This window comes from Falco peregrinus, chromosome 5, assembly GCF_023634155.1.
Source record: "Falco peregrinus isolate bFalPer1 chromosome 5, bFalPer1.pri, whole genome shotgun sequence".
NCBI classification, from domain to species: Eukaryota; Metazoa; Chordata; class Aves; order Falconiformes; family Falconidae; genus Falco; species Falco peregrinus.
The window spans coordinates 42,505,831-42,526,010 of record NC_073725.1 but is presented as its reverse complement, the minus strand read 5'-3'; the positions used below and the strand labels follow the sequence as shown (position 1 = coordinate 42,526,010).

At 37.3% G+C, this 20,180-nt stretch overlaps 1 protein-coding gene across 2 annotated transcripts in view; it reads right to left on the bottom strand.

Annotated features, from left to right (window-relative positions):
• Nucleotides 1–20,180, bottom strand: part of LOC101917436 (macrophage mannose receptor 1-like) — a 66,576-nt gene that overhangs the window by 6,335 nt on the left and 40,061 nt on the right. For both annotated transcript variants that reach the window (XM_005228848.4, XM_027777252.2), the window contains exons 16-28: nt 19,534–19,575; nt 19,252–19,415; nt 18,096–18,163; nt 16,028–16,128; nt 15,380–15,522; nt 14,550–14,664; nt 12,520–12,689; nt 10,483–10,585; nt 9,394–9,623; nt 8,153–8,318; nt 7,103–7,255; nt 2,709–2,825; nt 598–765 (exon numbers count right to left, since the gene is read on the bottom strand). In XM_005228848.4, coding sequence (XP_005228905.2) covers nt 598–765; nt 2,709–2,825; nt 7,103–7,255; nt 8,153–8,318; nt 9,394–9,623; nt 10,483–10,585; nt 12,520–12,689; nt 14,550–14,664; nt 15,380–15,522; nt 16,028–16,128; nt 18,096–18,163; nt 19,252–19,415; nt 19,534–19,575 — 1,740 coding nt within the window. The remainder of the gene's footprint in view (nt 1–597; nt 766–2,708; nt 2,826–7,102; nt 7,256–8,152; nt 8,319–9,393; nt 9,624–10,482; nt 10,586–12,519; nt 12,690–14,549; nt 14,665–15,379; nt 15,523–16,027; nt 16,129–18,095; nt 18,164–19,251; nt 19,416–19,533; nt 19,576–20,180) is intronic.

The window sequence follows — 20,180 nt, the reverse complement described above, 5'->3', positions numbered from 1 at the left end:
AGTTATTTCAGGACACTTTCAGTTTCTCACATTCAGAGTGTATTTGCTTTGCACATCCAGACTATGCTATTTGCTTTGCTTTTCATACTCTCAAAACAGAACATAGGCTCAAAAAGTCCAAACCTGTTCATTAATTCAAAATTCACAGAAACACTACTTCATACTCAGAAAACGCATGCACATGAGACTGCCAGAGGGAAATAAGCAAAGAGTACTCCTTGGACTGAGCAGAGGGGGAATGTGTTTTCAAATAGATGAGACAAATTTGTGTATGCAGGACACAGTACTAACACTGATTATCCAACAATTACTGATACAGAGCAGGCAAACTTGTTAAGTGTACACACCAGGTACAGTTAAGACAGTCACACAATTCTTTTAAAACAGATCTGAAGGGACTTGAGCACTGGTCAGAAGTTCTGCTTTCTAACAAGAGTTATTCTATCTTTTTGTAGGCAAGCAAATTTGTATTCCTTGGTGTTTGTAAGAGCTCAAAACACTCAGCTAAAAAGTACTGTGTATAATGGCCATCTATTAATACTGGCACACAAGGAACATACTGCATACATAAAACAAATTCATAAATGCAGCACTTACTTTTTGGCTTTTTACAAACATAGCCTTTGTAGGAAGAGCAGTAGATATTATTCCAGTACCCAGAGTTTGCATACATTTCAACGCAGTGCTCATTTTGTTGAGGGGAAGGTTCTCCTACATTCCAGTTGACAAAATTCACTGCAGTGTTGTCTAGCCACAGCCATTCTCCTAATTGGAAAGACATTGAACATGGAAAAACACGATAGTATTCATTTCCATCTTGACACCTGCTCCACATGTACTGCCTTCCTCAGAAACCTACTTGTGGCTACTCTTGGAGACAGACCACAAGACTACTTAGGTTTCTGGTCTGACACACCATGTTGCCCTTAAGTTTTTATGCAAATGATGTATCATCAAATTTGGAAAATGGCAGGCCAATCTGGCTTGTGATGTTATAAAGGCAAGGAAGTTTGAAGAAGTATCTCCCACAATTTATTGCAATGGTTCAGTGTCAATTATTTATTGAGGTTATAGAAATTACTGATGTCAAAACATAATTTGTCTTCACCAGCATGCCCTGTATTTCAGTAATTGTAGGGAGCTTTTGTATTATTCTTTTTGAACTCCCCACTGAAGTCTTTCTAAGCCCAATTTTATTCCATATGTTTTCCAGTTTCTGCTCCTTTCCACTGACTTTTTTTCTTTTTCTGACAATTCACTGACAATTTTTCTTTTTAAAGATCTACTTCAAAAATCTCGTGATCAGTGTCATTGAAATACACTCACTGTTGTTCAACTATGCTAGAACTTTCTGTCTCTTCCTTCCTGTTCCTTTTTTTTTTCTTTCTTTTAATAGTGTTATTTATTTAGACTAAGTGTTCCCCTTGTGACTCTTAAGTAGTACTCAAGTAAATTCTTAGACTCTGCATGAAAACTGTGTTTTGATTTCTTATAAGATTCTTCATATTTTGCTTTTTGCTTTGTTTTTTGGTGTTTGTTTTTAATACCTGCTACCCTTTGTTTCAGGGCATGGCATCTGGATACAATCGCTTTTCCAAAGATATGAAATGTAGTTATGTGGTTATGCTGAAATCACTATAATCACTACCTACTAATATGACATGTACTTGCTGAAGCAACTCTGGTGTTTATGATCACTGTAAGAAGTCTATTGTTCTGTACCTGCTCTAGAACCACTTTAAAAAACACTTTATGTGTCCGTTAACCTTTTCTTTATGTGTTTTGCTTATAAATCATCATTCCCTTCAAATTCTTTCCTCCTCTACAGAGAACTTTTCCTTTTCCTGGTTTAGTTCAAGTACTGTAATTGAATACTTGTCTTCTCCCCAGCTAGTTTGACACAGAAGAGTTGAGCAGGCATTTATAAAAAAACCCTCCAAACCCAAGGAAACCCCACTCCAAATCACCTGAACAATTCTAAAGTCCTGTCTCTGATATTGTTATACTGGAACTTTTAGTCTGAAAAGCACAAGACTGAAGCAACTTCTAGGTCTATTGTAAAGACAGAAATATCCATATAATTGAATACTAACTGTGTTAATGAAAAAGCAATAATTAGTAAATGCAAGAGTTAATTAAAGCTGTCTATTGCCTGTTCTCTCTTACCTTACCTTCCTTACAGTGAAGCAGAAAACAGAAAAACCTGTGATACACAATTCTGAAGACACAAACAATTCTAGCTTCAAAGTGAAGATGTTCTGAGGGCAAGCTGTAACTAAAGATGGTTGACTAGTCATTCCTGGATAGTGATTCCAAAAACTAGAGGTAATGTTAGCTACATTATTCTCTAGCTCAAAAATTGGAGTATCTCAATGACAAGCTCATCAACCCAGGGTGTCTCCACATTTGAGAAGAACCACTTGACTTGGGTTCAACTCCCAGCATGGTCCTATTTGTAGTTTACTATATGCATGTTTGTGCCTTCCTTTGTTGTGAATTATTTTTCTTGCTTTAAGATGAATTTTCTGTGCCTGGTCTTTCTGTTATATATAGCTTGATTACAACTGAGCAGCTTCCCCTGTGATGATAATACATTGCCTTTTCTAATTTCACTTTTTATGTATTCAGAAGCATAATGTGAAATTTTCAACATGTCAAACAGCTTGTGACAATTATTCACGAAACAAAAAGATGTCAAAAGAAATTACCATCCACATTTCTGTACATTCCTGTCCAAAAAGTTGATGTTTTCCCCTCAAGTGGTTCAATGGTATATGCCAGAAAGTTGGCTTCTGCTGAGTCTTCAACTGATACCAAAGACGCACCTGGAAGATACAGAGAAGAAAAAAAATCTCTTTGAGACATAAGTTTCACAGTGGAAAGCATTCTCATTGTCCTGTCAAATGTCAGTCTTATTTTTGCCACTTAATTTTGCCCAATTCCAGAGTTTAAAGTTAAAACAGAAACTAACTTTGGAATATCTTATATGAAGGACTGTAGCATTGTTGTTGATGTATTTCTTATCATTCCCATGACATTGCACTAGCATTTTGTGTGTTGCCTCATCCATTGGGAAACGGCAACATAACCTAAGAACAACTCCAGGCAAAATACAACAGGCCAATATGGTAAACAGTATAAATCTCTATTGGAGTGTTACTATTAAAAACAAAACAACAACAACAACAACACCACACACAAAAAAAACCACCCAGCACTCTAAAAAAATAATTTAAAAAATATTTTTTTAGTAAAAAGTATGTATAACTTCAGTCTGTCCACAGTATAACTTTGCACATTGATAATTAAATGTTTTCTGAGCCTTTGTATAGCTCATGCATCTGAAGCACAGTCCTTAGTGTAACTCCTTAATCAGGTCTTTTTTATTTTCCTACATTCTCTTTGTAGCCATCAGAGAAAGAATGATCATCTTGGTCATCTGTTGCCCAGTTAGTGTAGCACACTGTTAGTCATCCACACACAACACTTGGTATTCTGCCATGATTCATTCTGTATGACGCTCTAGCAGTCAAGGAGTCACAGCGTGGAGCCAGCAGACAGAATGAGCTACATGACTTTGTATGGAATGGCATTAAACACTGGAGAAAGAGCATCTTCAGTTGTCTTTAGTGTGGGCTTGTGTCCAGTCAATAGGTATGGAGCAATAGCTGGTTTTGGCACTTGACTGTTTTGATTTGGCCGTTGAATTTTTGAAGGTATTTTTTCTCAGGTAAGGAAGGCACAGTTACAGAGAATGAAAATATAAAAGTAATTTGAATCACTGCTGAGCTACTGACAAATTCTACTGTGGTTCAGAATTCTACTATAGGTAAGATGTAATTGGATAACGTCCAACTGCAAACAAAACCCAGAGTGCAAGCAGGGACAGCAGAATATAAAAGAACATGAAATGTTCCTCTTTTTTCACTGCAATCTTTATGTTTTTCTAGTTGTTCCTCTTCTGCGGAACAGTATCAGATGTTTGGTTACTGATAGGCTGTGTGATAAAAAGCTTTACTGCACATCCACAAAGGAGCTGAGTGAAACAATAGCAGATGGGGGACCCCTTCCTTGGCTACCCATAGGCCCATGACAAGAGCCATCAGCTCATCAAAGGCCAATCTCCACAAGCCCAGAGGAGTAAAGACGCACAGTGACAGGGCAAGAACCCAAAATATGGACTCGGAGGATATGACATCCTGCTCAGGCCCCTCCTAGGGTTGCAATAGGACATCCTCAGCCCTTGTGTCCAGATATGAAACCCATCAAGAAAAGTCAACATCAGAATACCTTTCAGACTGAGGGGACTTACTGCCTAGAGGTATGGGACACACAATGAGATACAGAAGAGCATTTCAAGATTGCACAAGACTTATTATGACATGTTCAGGGCAAGATCCGAAGACAGGGAAAGGGATGGACCTAGATGATTGGCGAAGAACAAATATGGGAAAATAAAGGGACAAGGGGATAAAAAGACTGGTCACGTGTAAACAGTTTTCTGGTCAGTACGGTTGTCTAGCCATACCCTGTACCTGATCTGGGCAGACAGTCTTGTCTTATTAACCCTATTTCTAACTATTTTCATGGGTGAAGGACTCTTCACTCTGTGTGCATGTGTGTTCATGGGGGTCTAAGTACCAGCAACTGGAGTGGGACCATGAGTCAGAGACTCTTGTGTCTGTGGTGCCAACAACTGCAGCAAGTGCAGTTAAGACAAATAAGCGTGTAATCGCTAGGGAACATCAAGTCAGCCCAGCCAGCAAGTAGGTGAGCCAACTCTGTGTGTGCATCACCAAGGGTGAGACCACAAGTTGAGCTGGTTATCAGAGGAACCAGGGGACTCTCAGCCAGCTGCTGAAGGGACCTTAAGGGCTGAAGGTCTCTAAAGGTGACTCCTGCTGGTATGTGTGCATTTCTAAGGGTGAAACCAAGGAGCCAGTGGCTGCTGGGAGACCAAGGGAGGTTCAAATAGCTCTGCATGTGTGTGCCGCTGTGTATCTCTACAGGTGAGACCATGGGGGATTGACTACTGGAGGGACCAGTGTGAGTGTGTAGCAGGGACAGGGTTTGTATCAGCAACAGAAGCCAGGCCGATGGCCATGGGGGCTCCTATTTCCAGGTTCCAGCAACTGAGGAATAGATCCATGGGGCAGCTACTGGGCAAACTGAGTGTCTGAGTCCAGCTGCTGGAGGGATTCACGTTGTATTTATGTACATATTCCCACTAACAGACCTTCACCCTGATCAGCTGGAGAGTGGAACAACATGAGGGTGTTGGTGCAGGCTGTGTTCATGTGAGTGCTCTGTGTTTCTGTCTGTGCTGATCTGTGTGGCCAGCCATTAATGTATGTATAGCTGTGTCGTATCTGTGTGTACACCTACAGGGAACACACAGATCTCAGCCTTGTCATTGCTTGGACTTGGGAGCATAGAGCCATGGTAAAGTTGCTTCTGCTGTGCTGCCGGATTCAGCCTGCCCTAACAATTATGATGAAAAATTAGAAGGGAAGGGGATGTCAGTGACATGAAGTCTTAACCATACTAGTATTCAAATTTTAAATTCCACTTAATGCCAGTCCTTTACCACACACGCTGAAACAAATGGTCAGTGTCTTTTATCAGGAATCTTAGTTTTACAGAAAAATGCAATTCTGATGTAACTGCAGATTCCAACAACAAAGACGTGTGGACAACCTGAGCCAGTGAGTGGAGGCACCTGCCATTACACGCAACATCATTATTCAATTCCTCTCAAACTTCACCTTGAAACTCTTTCATTTATTTGCCACACTCTTCTTACTGAAAGTCTGTTTCAGAAACTCAGTCCTCCAAAAAAAAAGAAATGTTATTTAATCTCTTGCACAAGCTTATTCAAAATTACAATCATTCCACTCTAAAGCAGAGAACTGCAGGTAACAGATAACAGCTGTTAGGCACACAGCTATCAAGGTCCTTTTCACTGTTCCTAACTAAGAACATTCGCTGCAGCTTTCAAAGACTGACCATCTGTCATGTCAACTAAAGAACTCAGAAGACTGTATGGAAATGGCTCACACTGTAACAATTGTCAGAGTCTTAAAGGCTGAGCTACAGCAGGAGTTTTCTATTGTGGAGACTTTTCTATATTTAAAAGTATATTATCCAATACCTTTATCCAAATGTCAGACAAAGTTGACGTGGAAAATATAGTAAGATTTAAAGAACATATAACAAAACTTGAATCTTCCCTCAAAAATACTAGTTTCTCAAACTAGAGCTGGCAACAAACTAGGTCATGAGAATCCAAGAATGAAACTGAGAACAAGCAGAAAGAGTGAGAATTTTCCTACCCAGCTCTAGATTACTATATTTGGCATGGGTTTCACTGGTAGGTTTACCATCAGTGGAGAGCTAATCAACCCAATTAGTGGAGTTTAGGGGTCAATTCACCTGACCAAATGTCAATATATACTTCCAGTGAAGATGAATCTGTATCCAGTTCCACTGACAGCATGAACAAGATCTCTGCATACTCTAATTGAAGGTTAGACACCTAAGTCACTTTGCCACCAATGCTATAGACATAGCTTTGTCTTTAGCAGATAGACAGAAATGGAGCATAATGAATCTTTCACTTTCCCAGAAAAAGAAGTTGCAAGAATGAAACAACACAACCACCCCATTTTATGAATATATTGTCCAGCCTAGAGAGCTGTAGCTTTCATTCCAGTGGCATAAAACTGCAACAATCAAGAGGCAAATTAGATCAGAAATACAAAAGATATAAAATGCCCTTAAAGTAAGATCTAGTGATCGCTGCGGATGAGGTTGACTACCACCTAGCAGGATCAAAGGGCAAAGTTCCTGCTTTTGTGTTCTCCACTCCAGGCCACACAGCTCCTCTAATGCCTGGTCCCCCATACAAGAAAGACAGTGTGTGCCACTGGTAGACAGCTGTTTGCCATCTTCTTCCAAATTAAGGTAATAATTGGATGCAATCGTCCTGTCCAACACTTGGACCATCCTTGAAATCACAAAACTACACAGCACATGTTCAGTGTTTCCACAGAGAAGAAAAACAAATCAAAAGATGTGCTCTTCGCTTAAGGAGTATACTTACCTAGTCGAAGACATTCTAAAGATGCCTGGGCCCAGTTCCTTGTAGATGAAGATTCAATGTAGTAGCAATGACCTCGGAAAGGGATCCAAGACTTGTGTCCTTCTGATTCAGGGCACTTTCCTGGAAGCTGAGGGGGCTCGGTGGGAGCTTGAACTGTTTAAAAAAAATATTTAAGATGAGGCACAAAATTTAAAGAAATCTTATAGATTCTTTTATCATTAATAGATTATTTTAACCAACTGCTGGAAAACTCACTCAGGTCTTAAAAAAGTGTAAACATGGTAGTTTATACTGCTTAGTACAACACAATAATGGAAAAAATCCCTAAATCTATGAACAAAAGGTACTGCAACTGCAGTCTTAAGAAATCTAATTTAGCAAAGAATACAAGTATATTTTTATCTTTTAACACATTAAGTTCACCTCAACTCTTTACTCACAAATGTATTTTCATACCTGATTGCTTTGCTCAATTAGGGCCCATATGAACTTGGTCATACGGGCTGTGACCTAGTATCATGGAATGCAAAAGGCATTATCTGATGATAGTAACAGGAGTTTTGGGTCAAAAACATAAAAGAAGGCAGCCTAAAGAAGTATCCTTAAACATTCCAATACCACCTGTACTTTGTTATTCAGTTATAAAAGGAAAACCTGGAAAGCTGTTACAAGTAAACATTCCTTATGGGCTGGTCATTCAGCTCTTCCCCCTTCAACACCATACTCGTTGACTAGTATCTAACATTCATTGCCTTTCGATTTTTGAGGGTTTTGGTCTTGCGTGCTTTCACAGTATCAGAATAAATAGCAGAGTAATGTGAGTCTTAAGTTTTGCAAAATATATCACACATTACTACTGTAAAGTGATGGCTATTCACAGTCACGCTAGCTCTTTCTTAATATGTGTTGGCCCTCATTTTAAAGCAGCTTTCATCTGTTTAGTTCTTGAAATAAAAAACAGCATCTAAGTACGTATCAGCAGACGATCCAGCCCAACGAACTCTAAAGAGATAATCATAGTAATTACAGTGGTTAGATGGAAGTTCTTACCATCGGGTTTTTTGCAAACAGAGAAGTAACTTTCATTGCAGGATCCTGTCTTCCAGGTTCCAGCAATGTCTAGATAGACACAGCCTATTTTCTGCTTTGGCTCCCCTTCAGCCCATTTAGTATACTTCATTCTCCAGTTATCAATCCATTCATAACGGCCATTGGTCTAAGAACAAAACAAATGAACCAGAATGATTAAACTCTAATCATTAACCATCCCTTCATCAGTCAAATGTCTGTCTATGCAGCACCTATCCTAAAAGGTTTTTTTAGAAATCAATAACAAAACCAAATACCTCAAACTTTTAAATGTATGTGGCAACAAGCAGCTATTCATTGAGAAATGCAGCAGCACAACAAATGCTTTTCAGTAAAAGGAAATGCAGAATAAGCAACACTGAATTAATTTTGAATGTAACAAAACTGTTAATTTGGGATGAATAAAAATTTCATTTAAAATTATGTGTAGGAGCGCAAGTCTGATGACTAATTTTTGTACTATTGGTTTCCCCCCAAATTTCAAGAAATGTAGATTATTTTAACTTAAAGTATATTTGAAAACTTAATCACTTCCCATCAAAGCTGGTGAACTCAGTGAATCATCTTGTTGATTAGGTTAGGGGAATTTTTTGGGTTTTAGGAAGTGGTGTGTTGTGTTCACACATTTGTCTTTCTTTCCTGTGTTCAGCCAAACAAAGTGAATATGGGACAAGTGTCTGTGCCAAGAAGAAAGGGTGGTGTATTTTAACATCCAGAAAGTATCAAAATATCAAAGAACTAGGAGAGGGAAGACAAAATTAAATTAGGTGAACAATTAATTATTTGGCTAACTATCCTCAAAGGTGTTAAAAGAGTCAAAGAAACAGCACCCTATTCCAATTGTGAAAATTAGGTATTGTTATTTAGAATAAATGCTTTCTACTGCACATCTTAAAATATGTGGATTTTATGTCAAATACACCACATATCAAAGAGGTATTTCAAAATGCTAGCCTAAAATGTCTTATTTGAAGAGACTGTAATATCACAAAAGAAGTGTGAAAAATATGTGTAATATATACAATTTACTCAGAGTAATAGAAGAGGATGGATTCCTACCTGTAAACCTGACAGCTCATAAAAGTATTTAGGATCAAGGTATAAAGTAATAAGCTAAAGCAAAGCGAGATAGTAAGACTTTTCAGTTCCTGATTTTTCCATAAAAGAAGTAGCATCATGTTCAATTAGTTTGATGTTCTTACCACATTACTGTTAAGACCAATCCACATAGGCACTCCATACTTTAATATCTTTAGCCACAGGAATGAATGACTGTAGGGGTCTAAGATGCTGGAAAGGTCAAATTGATCACGTTTGCAGTTTTTTCGTGCATCCTCCCATTTCATTTTGGTATGGATGAAAAAATAACTACTGTTACCATAACGGATAATGCTGGATGGGGATGAACTTGTAGAAGGCAGAAAATCAGCATCTGTAAAATGAAATGAAATTATGAAAAAAGATTCATATACTTGTTCAAAAGGGGATTATGATTTTGCTGTGGTTGCAAATAGAATTAAACAAAAAGCTTTTTTTCTTGATTTCACATTCTCTGACTTTTGATCAGCGTGGGCTAGATGCGCTATTCTTTAAGCCAGATCAGGAGTAAAAATCAATTACAAAGCCATAGAAAGGAAAAGAGCTGCTTAAAGCAAGCTCTGATGAGGAATAAAGGAGCATTCTGTATAAACCTCCAGAACAGTATTACTGAAATGAATTAGGATTAGATTAGGTCACAATTTCTTTAATAAAATACTTTTTCATCAAAAGAAATATTTTGCAGAGACTGTGTCGTCTTCCAGGGTTGTTGATTTTTTTTTTCCAGAGAAAAGAAAAACTCCACAACAGACCAGTCCTTAAAAGTCAATCAGATATTTAAATTCAGGTTTTCACTGATTTTTAATTTCCTTTTTGGAGTAAAATCACTCAAGTTCAGTGTGAGAAAGTTACAGTTGTATTTTAGACAGTTCATGCTGCATGTACAAGCCAGTATTTTCCAGAGCAGCTTTTGAAAGCCAATGCGTTCAGAAAATGACAGAAAAAATCATGAAACAAATACCATGTCAAGGGGCATACAAAACACAAAGATACAGATACAAATTCCAGTTCAGGAAGGCAGCAACACGGCAGTTACTAGGAAGGGTCAGCTGAGAGCAATGACTTTAACTGGACCTTTGACACACATGACCCTTGTGTTCCTGCTTGAAAAACAATTTATGGAATCCACACCCCTGAGCAATTCCCTGAAAAACCGTAAGGTTTGGTTGTGTTTTAACTAAAAAGACAAGTACCTGCAGTAATTTGGCATATATATCCTCTGTTGTTATCACAACCTTCATCAGCCCACTTCCCTGCTTCTTTAACAGGATTATTTCTCATGACAACACAATCAGCCTTGAGGCAAAAAGATATAAAATCAGTTACAAGTAGCTAGCAGAAGCAAATACAAAACTTTTGTCCCCCTTTTACATCTACAGACACAAGTAATGCTGTAGTTTTACTCTCACATCTCTGTAACATCTAATAGTAATGTTGTTCTCTTTTGCACAACATTGAGTTGGATAAGCAGACCAGAGAAATTCTGGTATTCTCATATCTCCAGGCATACAGCAAGGAGAGAAAGCAAGCCACAGACAATTTAAAGAGAAGTGAGATCAACTATTGCAGAACAGACCAGTTAGCTTTACCCAAGAAAATAACCAGAACCCTCAGGGGGCAATACAATGTTTCTGACACATCAGTCTCCAAATTTATTGGTGAAAGCTGTAACGGCACACACAGCAAAATTAGAACTGCTCCTGCCCAAAGACAGCCACTGACCTGTCAGTACCACTTACAGTGACATTTCAGCTTCTCTGACATGGACATGATAGCTACAACCTATGTTAGCCCAAATTAGACAAACAGTGATGAATGCAAAAAGCTACATGGGTACAAATGGTTTTCTGCAATGAAGCATCCAGATTTATTTTATTCTATTTACTTATTTGATTTTGCTGTCCAGGAGGAGATGCACAGAGAAAGACTTAATTTGTAAGTGAAATTAAGAATCTAATCTTTCAAACTGAACAGCTGCATAGTATTTTGTATTAACTATGATAACTTACTTTTTGCTAAAGTCAAGTAAACTTAAAAACAAATCTGAACTTTATAAAATAGGGTCTTCATAAGTTTGCACAGAAGACTTCATAGAAATCCTACTACTTTACATAAGAAGAGAAACATATATATTGTTCCTCCCAGAAGATTTTTTTAAAGATTTTAAAGCATTTTAAAGATGCTTTCTCTTTTGAACTTTGAATTCTCCCACATTTTCTCCCTCCATTAGAGATAAGAAGCTCCAAGGTACTACTTTACTTTTAAAAACAGGAAAGAGGACATCATACATAAAAATAAGATTCCTACATTAAAAATGGCATTCAACACAAATATAGCATAAGATCAGAGAGAGGAATTCTATGACCTATCAGATTAGTTTGTATGGCAGAGAAACAGCAGAAGTGGGTTTCTTTTTTTGTTTATTTTTTTGTAAAAACTGAATGGCTGTCTTTTTATAGAAGTACATCCTTCCCACAAATGTGACTGATAGAATTTGCTTCTATGTAAGACACAGCTGTTTGAGGGGAATGTTTGTAAGTGCCTCTTGCAAGCTACATAAGACAAGAGGAAATGGCCTCAAGTTGTGCCAGAGGACATTTAGACTGGATATTAGGAAAAATTTCTTCACTGAAAGGGTTATCAGGTATTGTAACAGGCTTCCCAGACAAGTCCTTGAGTCACCATCCCTGAAGGTATTTAAAAGACATGCAAGCATGGCACTTAGGGACATAGTTTAGGATGGATTTGGCAATCCTGGCTTAACAGTTGCAGTTGATGATCTTAATGGTCTTTTCCAACATAAATGATTCTATGATTCTATGCCAACTGAGAAACCTGCTAAGTTCAGGCACATCTGTGGTCAGAGGACTAGAAGGATGTGCTCATTCAGTGTGCTTTTGGGGCAGATGCCATGAGGCAGGAATCCAACTATTCTCTTTACCAGAGCCTATGAGAGACTGGGGGGTGAACACAGAAGCAATGTAGCCTTCATGGACACAGAGAACTGAAATCTGAAATCACTCTTTGTAAAAGAACTGCACGGATATTGTCACAAGCTAAGACAGCAATTGCCCAGGGCTTAAAACCATTCACTGTATTTGGATTTATATTTGGCATGTATATATTGTATGAAAGTAATAAGTCAAGCAGTAACATGTCTCAAATTCCAACAAATACATAAATGCAATCTAAAATCAAATTTCAGTGAAAATTTTGTGATTGCTATTTACCTGGCCATCATATGAGTATAAATCTGTATGTCCTGATGGGAAGCCTTTGGCCCAGTTTGTAAAGTAAACCCCTGTTCCATCTGTCCAGAGGAACCTCAGTTCATGATTTATATCATTCAGTCCAATCCATGTATCAGTAACAAAATCTTTCATATGGAAGGTGAGAAAAGCTGAAGTAATAAAGAAAAAGAATAACACTTTTAATGAGGGACCATTGAAAGGTCTGGCCTCACTGAGGTTGGTGATATTAAAATATTTTTCCTGAGATACAGAACACTTCATTGTTGACAACACAAGCAGGTAAGATGAAAAGAAGATGATTTTTTAGTTTAATGAACAGGCAACCAGACATACAACTGTGGGTTTTGGCAAAATACTTCACCTAAGTATCTAACCTGGTACTGGGGTGAATCCCAAGAGCATGACGGAAATGCTTTTTTGTAATGTCTTAAGACATTTTTGAATCCTAGTCCCACATTTGACTTACAAATTTATATCTGTGCATATCACACACATTTTTTTATAATCCCACCAGAGTGGTTACCCCCCAATGGCATCACACAGCACCACTGAGCACCTGCTACTCGCACATCTGCACAAATGGTGCTGTTATAGAACTGCAAGCGTTTCCTCTCCCCCTGGAACACACGGGCAATAGCCTGCACTGTCTTAGCAGGGAGCAGAATGCACCAGTGACAAGTTTAAAATGAGTCTCAACAGAACTATTCATCACAAGCAGTTCAATTGCTACAGCTTTGCACCATCCAGGAAGGTGCTCATGTGTCTTAGCTACCATAGCTAACTGACAAATAGGGCAGACTAGGGCAGCTGGTATTCACTAATCATATCAAACAGTGTGATAAAATTAATATATCGTGGCTTTTTCCAGCTGCTACAGTCATTCTTATAAGCATACTTTTCTCAGCAAACAATAGATGAATTTGTGTCTGCTCTATTAACCGTTCACCTTCCTTTAGTTTTTTTTAAAATGAATGCAGCTTCCAGGAATGAAACCTGTAGATATCTTTGCCAAATGTTGACATTGCTGTTCTGCCAGAAACTGAAACAGGAACTCGAGCCTTTATGCCTACGTTGCCAGCAATAACAATAATTTAGTGCTAATAGCTTTATTGCTCATTTCTCTTTTACCTAGCATTCAAGCCCTGTGCATGAACCAGCCACCTGAAATCCGTACTGCAGTAATTATGTTGGATAAGAATTTAATTCAGCTATATTTGAAAAGTGAATGTTTGATTCTTGATCTCTTCACATGTAGAAAACATAAGTAGTACTAAGTTCATGTCAGCAGTCTAAATTTGAACTATTTAATTGCTCAGATGACAACACAGACTTGTTTTACAATGGTTGCTTTTTCAGTATGCTGTTTTGAGTTCACAAAGAGTATGTGTTATACAACATCTATTTATCTTCGCTGTAGTATAAAACAGTACTTCTAAAAAGAGGGTGTTATTAACATCTATCAAAATCTTCCCCAATTTTTAATTTGAATGTGTACCATGTTTATTGAAGTACGAGGTAATTTCCCTGTGTTCATCTCCCCCTGTCACAGATGCAGCACCTAGGTTCATTAAAATAAGCTCCTCTAGTGAAAAGAATGGTACGTTTATGTGGTGAGTTGTGGACAGGTGTATGAGCAGTCAAACCTCTGCCCCAAGCTGCCCAGAGACATAAAGTTCTGAGCCTCAGGGCTCAGAAAGCCATGCAGCAAGTTAATGCCACCTAGTGAAACCGCATCGTTTGGAATGGAACTTGCTCAGTCCAGCTGGCATCATGTGTAAGCAGAAACAGCACTACTTTGGCTGCCAGCACAATATATGTGTGTATATATATATAAGCCGACATTAAAATTTGGCATATTCAGGTGAAAACTTCATTGTAAATTACTGAAGTCTATATGTTTTGGAACAGAAATCTTTATTCAAATCCTGTCCATATTCACACAAATACAAAGCCATTCTGTAAAGATTAAATGTCATCTCATCTAGTTGCTACAAAACTATACACAGTACCTTGCACTTGTTCATTAGGGATAGTGGCCAGGTTTCCTCCTAAATTCATGCAAGCTGTTCGTGCAGCATGCCAAGTGACACGTTCATCTTCTGTAGATCCAAATATTTTGTAACACTAAAACATAAACAAATTCTCTATATATTAGCTTTATTCCAATATCCCTCACAGATTTAAAGCCATGCTTTAAGCAAAGCAGGGTGGAAAAAAGGCAGTAAAATAATACATTTATCTGAAAAAAACACATTCAGCTTAAAATAAACTTTATATGCTGGTCCTTGTTCTATATAAAGGTCTCAAGAAAGTGTTTGGCTCAAGAAGACATATACTAGTTTTGATCTGAAATCCCTAGAAAATAAGCAAAAACTGACTTTTTATAGACACTCATCTAACAGTGGTAAGTTATACATGACTGATATTAGTCTGCCTATTTGTTTATTTGACTCTACAAAGCATACTGTGCTAGCAAAGTTAAGGAAGACAAAATGTATTCAGTACTGAAAAAGTGTTATGGTTTGGCTAAAAAACATCAAGATCAAAACATCAACGCTTCAGGAACTCTGTCTAAACTCTCTAGGAAACATATCAAAAGGTTTGAAGAGATGACTTCCATCAACTGCAACTGAATATGCTTCATTAAAAGCATCAAAAAAGCATCTTTCCTGCAAAACAATGGATGGGCAAACAAACAAAAGCATGCAGGCATCAAACAGCTCTCTAAAAATTAATAATATTTTATGCTAATAAAAAAACCAATATTATTAAATAATTCCCTTGTTTTCTATTTAATGCTTTGCCAAATACCCAACATGCACTGTATTTGTTATGGTACCTTATTATGAAAGGAAAGCCAAGTTGGATGACATCCTCTTGGAGTTGAAAATGTTGTTGGAGGAACAGTTGAATTAATGGAACTGTTGTGCCTTTCACATATGTAGGGATTTGGATAACCACAGTTTATATCATTCCAAAATCCTGAATGTAAGATAAATGGGGAACTGTATGACACCACATCCAGAGCTGGTTAAATGGAAATCAACTTCACTCGTTCTTGCACAGAGTGCTTTTAGTTGAAAGGTAAGATCAAATCCTCAGTATCTCAGTTTATTATCATTCTATATCAGCATCTAGGATAAATATGTCACTTTATACACACTGTAATTACAGAATGTTAAAAGCTGTGTAGAACCAGGTACTAGAAATATCAATTTTATAGTGGCACAGTAGGCCAATTTTAATAAAAAATACAAAGCAGTTGTATAGCAATCACAGACCTCTATCAGAGCTTCCCCATGCCAGGCTTAAGGTAAACACAAAAGCACAAAACTGTTATAAAGTCCTGAAAATAATACTATGGTCTGCTCCTATGATATTTTGCAAAAGAGAAAAAAAAGTGGGGGAAGGGTGCCTCTCAGAAGAAAAAAAGTTGTCACACAAACACACAAATAATGAAACTCAGGAACAAACACACAAAACTCACCTAAATTCTTATACATAACTACACAGTTTTCATCATTGTTTGCAAAGTTAGGTTCATGTGGTGCCCAAGCCAAATAATTCACTGGAGTGCCATCCATCCAGCTTAAGAAAAACAATCCAACAAACACTTCTTTAACATACAAATAGAATTGCTTCCATGTTACAAAAAGTAATTTTGCAATATGCTTAATACAGCCAGTCATAGTTTAAGGTGTATAAGGTTTTTTGACCAATTTGCCTCTTCGCTGATGGCACTAAACTTACTCTCTGTGCAAAGACATAGGTTTATATGTTGAAGTCATGTTTACTCTGCATTTAAGCGATGTGCTAAAACTTTTGCAACTGATAGGACAATACTCAACCATTTGGGCCAATGTGAAAGTCAGACATCATTTCAGCATAACAGAGCCCCAGTGCTCACCATTTCCCACACCCCATGTGCCCGTTACAGGGGAAAGAGATTTTATTCATAACACTGGTAAAATGCTTGATCTTTCCCCCATGCAGAGGAAAAGGGCATGACAAACCACCTAAAAGGAAAATCCTGTGACAATGTGCCTTACCATAAGGTAAAATACCAACTTTGAAAAAGTTGTACACCCATGTAGATTAAACAGTAAAGGACGAAACCAGGCAACTAAACACTTATTAGGAGACGTATTCTTATTGGACTGCAAGTGCAGAAGTGCACAGGCTTGCCTTTCAGGCACATACAAAAGGTACTTCACTTAGAAGCACTTTCATCCTACAGGCCCTACAAAAACAATGGAATATTTCATTTTCAGAAGGTGATCTTGGTCCCCTAATATCCTCATTATCCTCTGGAAGTTCCTTATTGTCACTGTGGACTATAAGGAGAACTAAGAACTACTAGGCATCTATCAAGGCACTTCAAGACCCAGAATGAACTGAATCCAGGCCTAAATTAACAACACTTCTAAAAAATTATATGTTACTGCATACTGACATTCAGAAAGGCTTGCAGAAAACCTGCTTTTTGAGTGCACCTGAAGTTATATAATGACAACAGCTATCTTTTTCCAACAAAAAGAAAATGGGTTGCATTTTAGCCTCTATTACAGTCTGTTCCCAAAGGTTAAGCACAGGGGAAAAGAACATTTTTACCTACCAAAACTCTTATATATTTTGAATTGGGGCATCTATTTATATTTTCAATATAAATCACGGCATAAAGGAAACTAGAATTCCTGAATAAAGCCCCAAAATATATCATCTGCGGTGTAATTTTTCTGCTAGCTTTGAGTGAATTCTATTTAGGAAACATGCAGTATTTCTCCTGGGTAGTCTGGAACTAAATTAACATGGAATCAAACCACTTGACAACATTAATATGTTTAAATTAAGACTCAAAACTAGGTATGTCCTTTGAAAATCCATGCCCTATTGAGTTAACTTCTTTGGTCCCACAGACTACAAGGTCTTAAAACAAACAGTAAGGCAAAACTTTCCAAATCCAGCAGATCTGATGTAAAGTTATAACAAAATTAATGCTTTTATATTGTTAAAGGATAAGTCAAGTTTTAGGGTTTATGAATCTACTCTAGCTTCCAGTGGTGTCAAGGAGAAATTCCATTTACTTAAGAAGGAGCTGGTCTTCTATGAATAAAAGTTTTCACTAGTATCCACAAGAAACACTTTTTACAAATTCCTTATATTGGCTATATTTTCTTGGAGTATGGACAGGACAGACAAAAGCTGAGAGCAAAATTCAAGTCAAGCTTTCTTCCTGCTATAATCAAATATAGAATAACAGTAACAATAACAGGGTGAGAATGCCTAATGACAGAGAACCCCCAGAAATGGGAGTCAAAAAAAAAGTGGATTAAATATAATGCTACACTGTGGTACATTTACTACAGAGTACATTTTTACAACCTTCATAATTAAAAAACACTAAACACGAAAATCCCACAGAATTCAGAGGAAAAACGTACTCATTTGTTTTGACAGGCCAAAACTTCATTCAAGCTCTTCATTATTTTTGCTGCGCTCAGTAAATTTCTTTATTTTAATGCCCAATGCAAGTTTGACGGTTCTAGTTGGCCTACCTTGTTCGTTGGTCAACACTCAGTTGTAAACCAATGAAATATGAATCCTCTTTGCCATTTTTCAAGATCTAGAATGTAAATATTAAAATTGTATAAATGTTCTCTCTTTATCACAGAAATTATTATGTTAATAATGATTAATATACATCTGACTGACAGAGGATATGACCTGATATATTCTTTAGCTGCAACATTCAAGTTAAAGCAGCTCACCGTGGACAGTCCACAGTCAAACTTCAACATTGGCCAAAATCAGCACCTCTTGCATAGTCTCTGCAGTTGACATCATCTGACAAATTTCTTGCAAAGGACAAGCCTCCTACAATTTGGATATAAATCAACATAGACCCTTGTGTCAGCTCACTGCCACTCTTTAGGCAGCCCAGGAAAAGTTCTATGTAGTTCATATATGACTTTTAAGCCCACTCCTGATTAATGAATTTGGACTCAAGACAGTATAAACAGGTAACCAACCCCCACCACCAAGGAAGTATCATTTAAAAGCTCTTTCTCATGGCATAATCCATTATTCAAGTTGTTCTTCCTGCATAATTATATTCTTCTTACAAGAAAGGAGGCAAAGGAGCAAACTTGAGAATGAAAAAGAGACTGCTGGATAGACTACATCTCAGATATACTGACAAGATCAAAAGCCAATGCTCTGAGTGTTGCATGTAAGCCAGTATCTGTTTTGATCCACTAACTTAAGATATCTTGAGTTTATCTGTGGATAAACTGTATTTTCAGTTAACTCACCTGCCTTACAGAATCATAGCTCACAAGTATACTACTTCTTGCTAAAATGAAGCCACAGAACAATTAAAAGTAAGCATAACATTTACCTTAACACTTTACTGGTTGCAGATAGATATAATGTGGTGTAACTGCTACTTTGAATAGGAAAAGTAGATAATGATCTGTTTAATGCTTACTGTAATTATGTCTATACAAAACACTAAACCAAAATGTTCTTTGACTCAGCTATGAAACAATCTGAAAAAAAGACTTGAGTTTGTTCTTCATATTAATCTGGCTTAATGCTACTACAATTACACTATCATAAAACTTGCAGGGAGAACACCGGGATGAAAAGAATTTGTGCCCATGCTCACTTGTTTTGGATGATTTATTCCATAGTATTAATGATTTTTCTTACATATCGCCAGAGGAACTTTCTTTCACTTTCACTCTCAATGACAGCAAGGTCTCCGAAGTTCGTTTTGCAGAACTCCCGACCTTTTTCCATAGGAACACTCTCCGTGCTGAAATAATATTGTTTATCTTCATGTACAATCCATCCATCATCAGTAGTCTTGTATTCTGTAAGACAAATTGTAAGCAAACTTCATTGTTCCTGAGATCAAGACATTCTCATCAGTAAAATTTTTTAAATGCTTTTAAACATGCACACACAAATAGTAATAACAATAAAACTTACTGGGTGCAGGAGATTCTGTTGGTTCAGGCTTTACACTTGCTCCTGTAAGGAAAAAATATAATATTATGATTGTATGCTTTCTGCTGTAAGAGAAAATATTTAGTATAATTGATAGGCATGTTTTTCTATTGACATTGAATTTCACAGTTAGCAATGGATTTAACACCAAAAAGTAGAAGGAACTAAATAGCCTAAATCTCTGATTTTTCGTACACTATTTAATTTTAAACACATATTTTTGTTTCCTGAGGCTATTCCTTATGTGCAAGGTATTATAAAATACCTTGAAATTTACCTGAATTAAGTAATAATTTTTGGTATTCACTGGAGGCAGAAAACCTTATGTCCCAAAGCTTTTAAAGGGGATTTTATGTCCCAAAGCATTAACTTGATTAAGACAGTCCTGTATCCCCCTCTTCCTCCTTTCCTCAGGTCACTTATGCATTAATTCTGGCTTAAACCAGAGGCAACAGGAATGTAGGCTGGGTTACCTTCTTCCATGGTGCCCTAGCTAATACAGAGTGAAGTTCCTTCTATCTTTCTCTCGTTAAGAGGAACTTCTATCCAGATCTTGAAAATTTCTCTAGATAAAATCTCACTGGAGAAGATCCCAAGAAATTTAACTGGTCCCCGAAAAGAAGACTTCA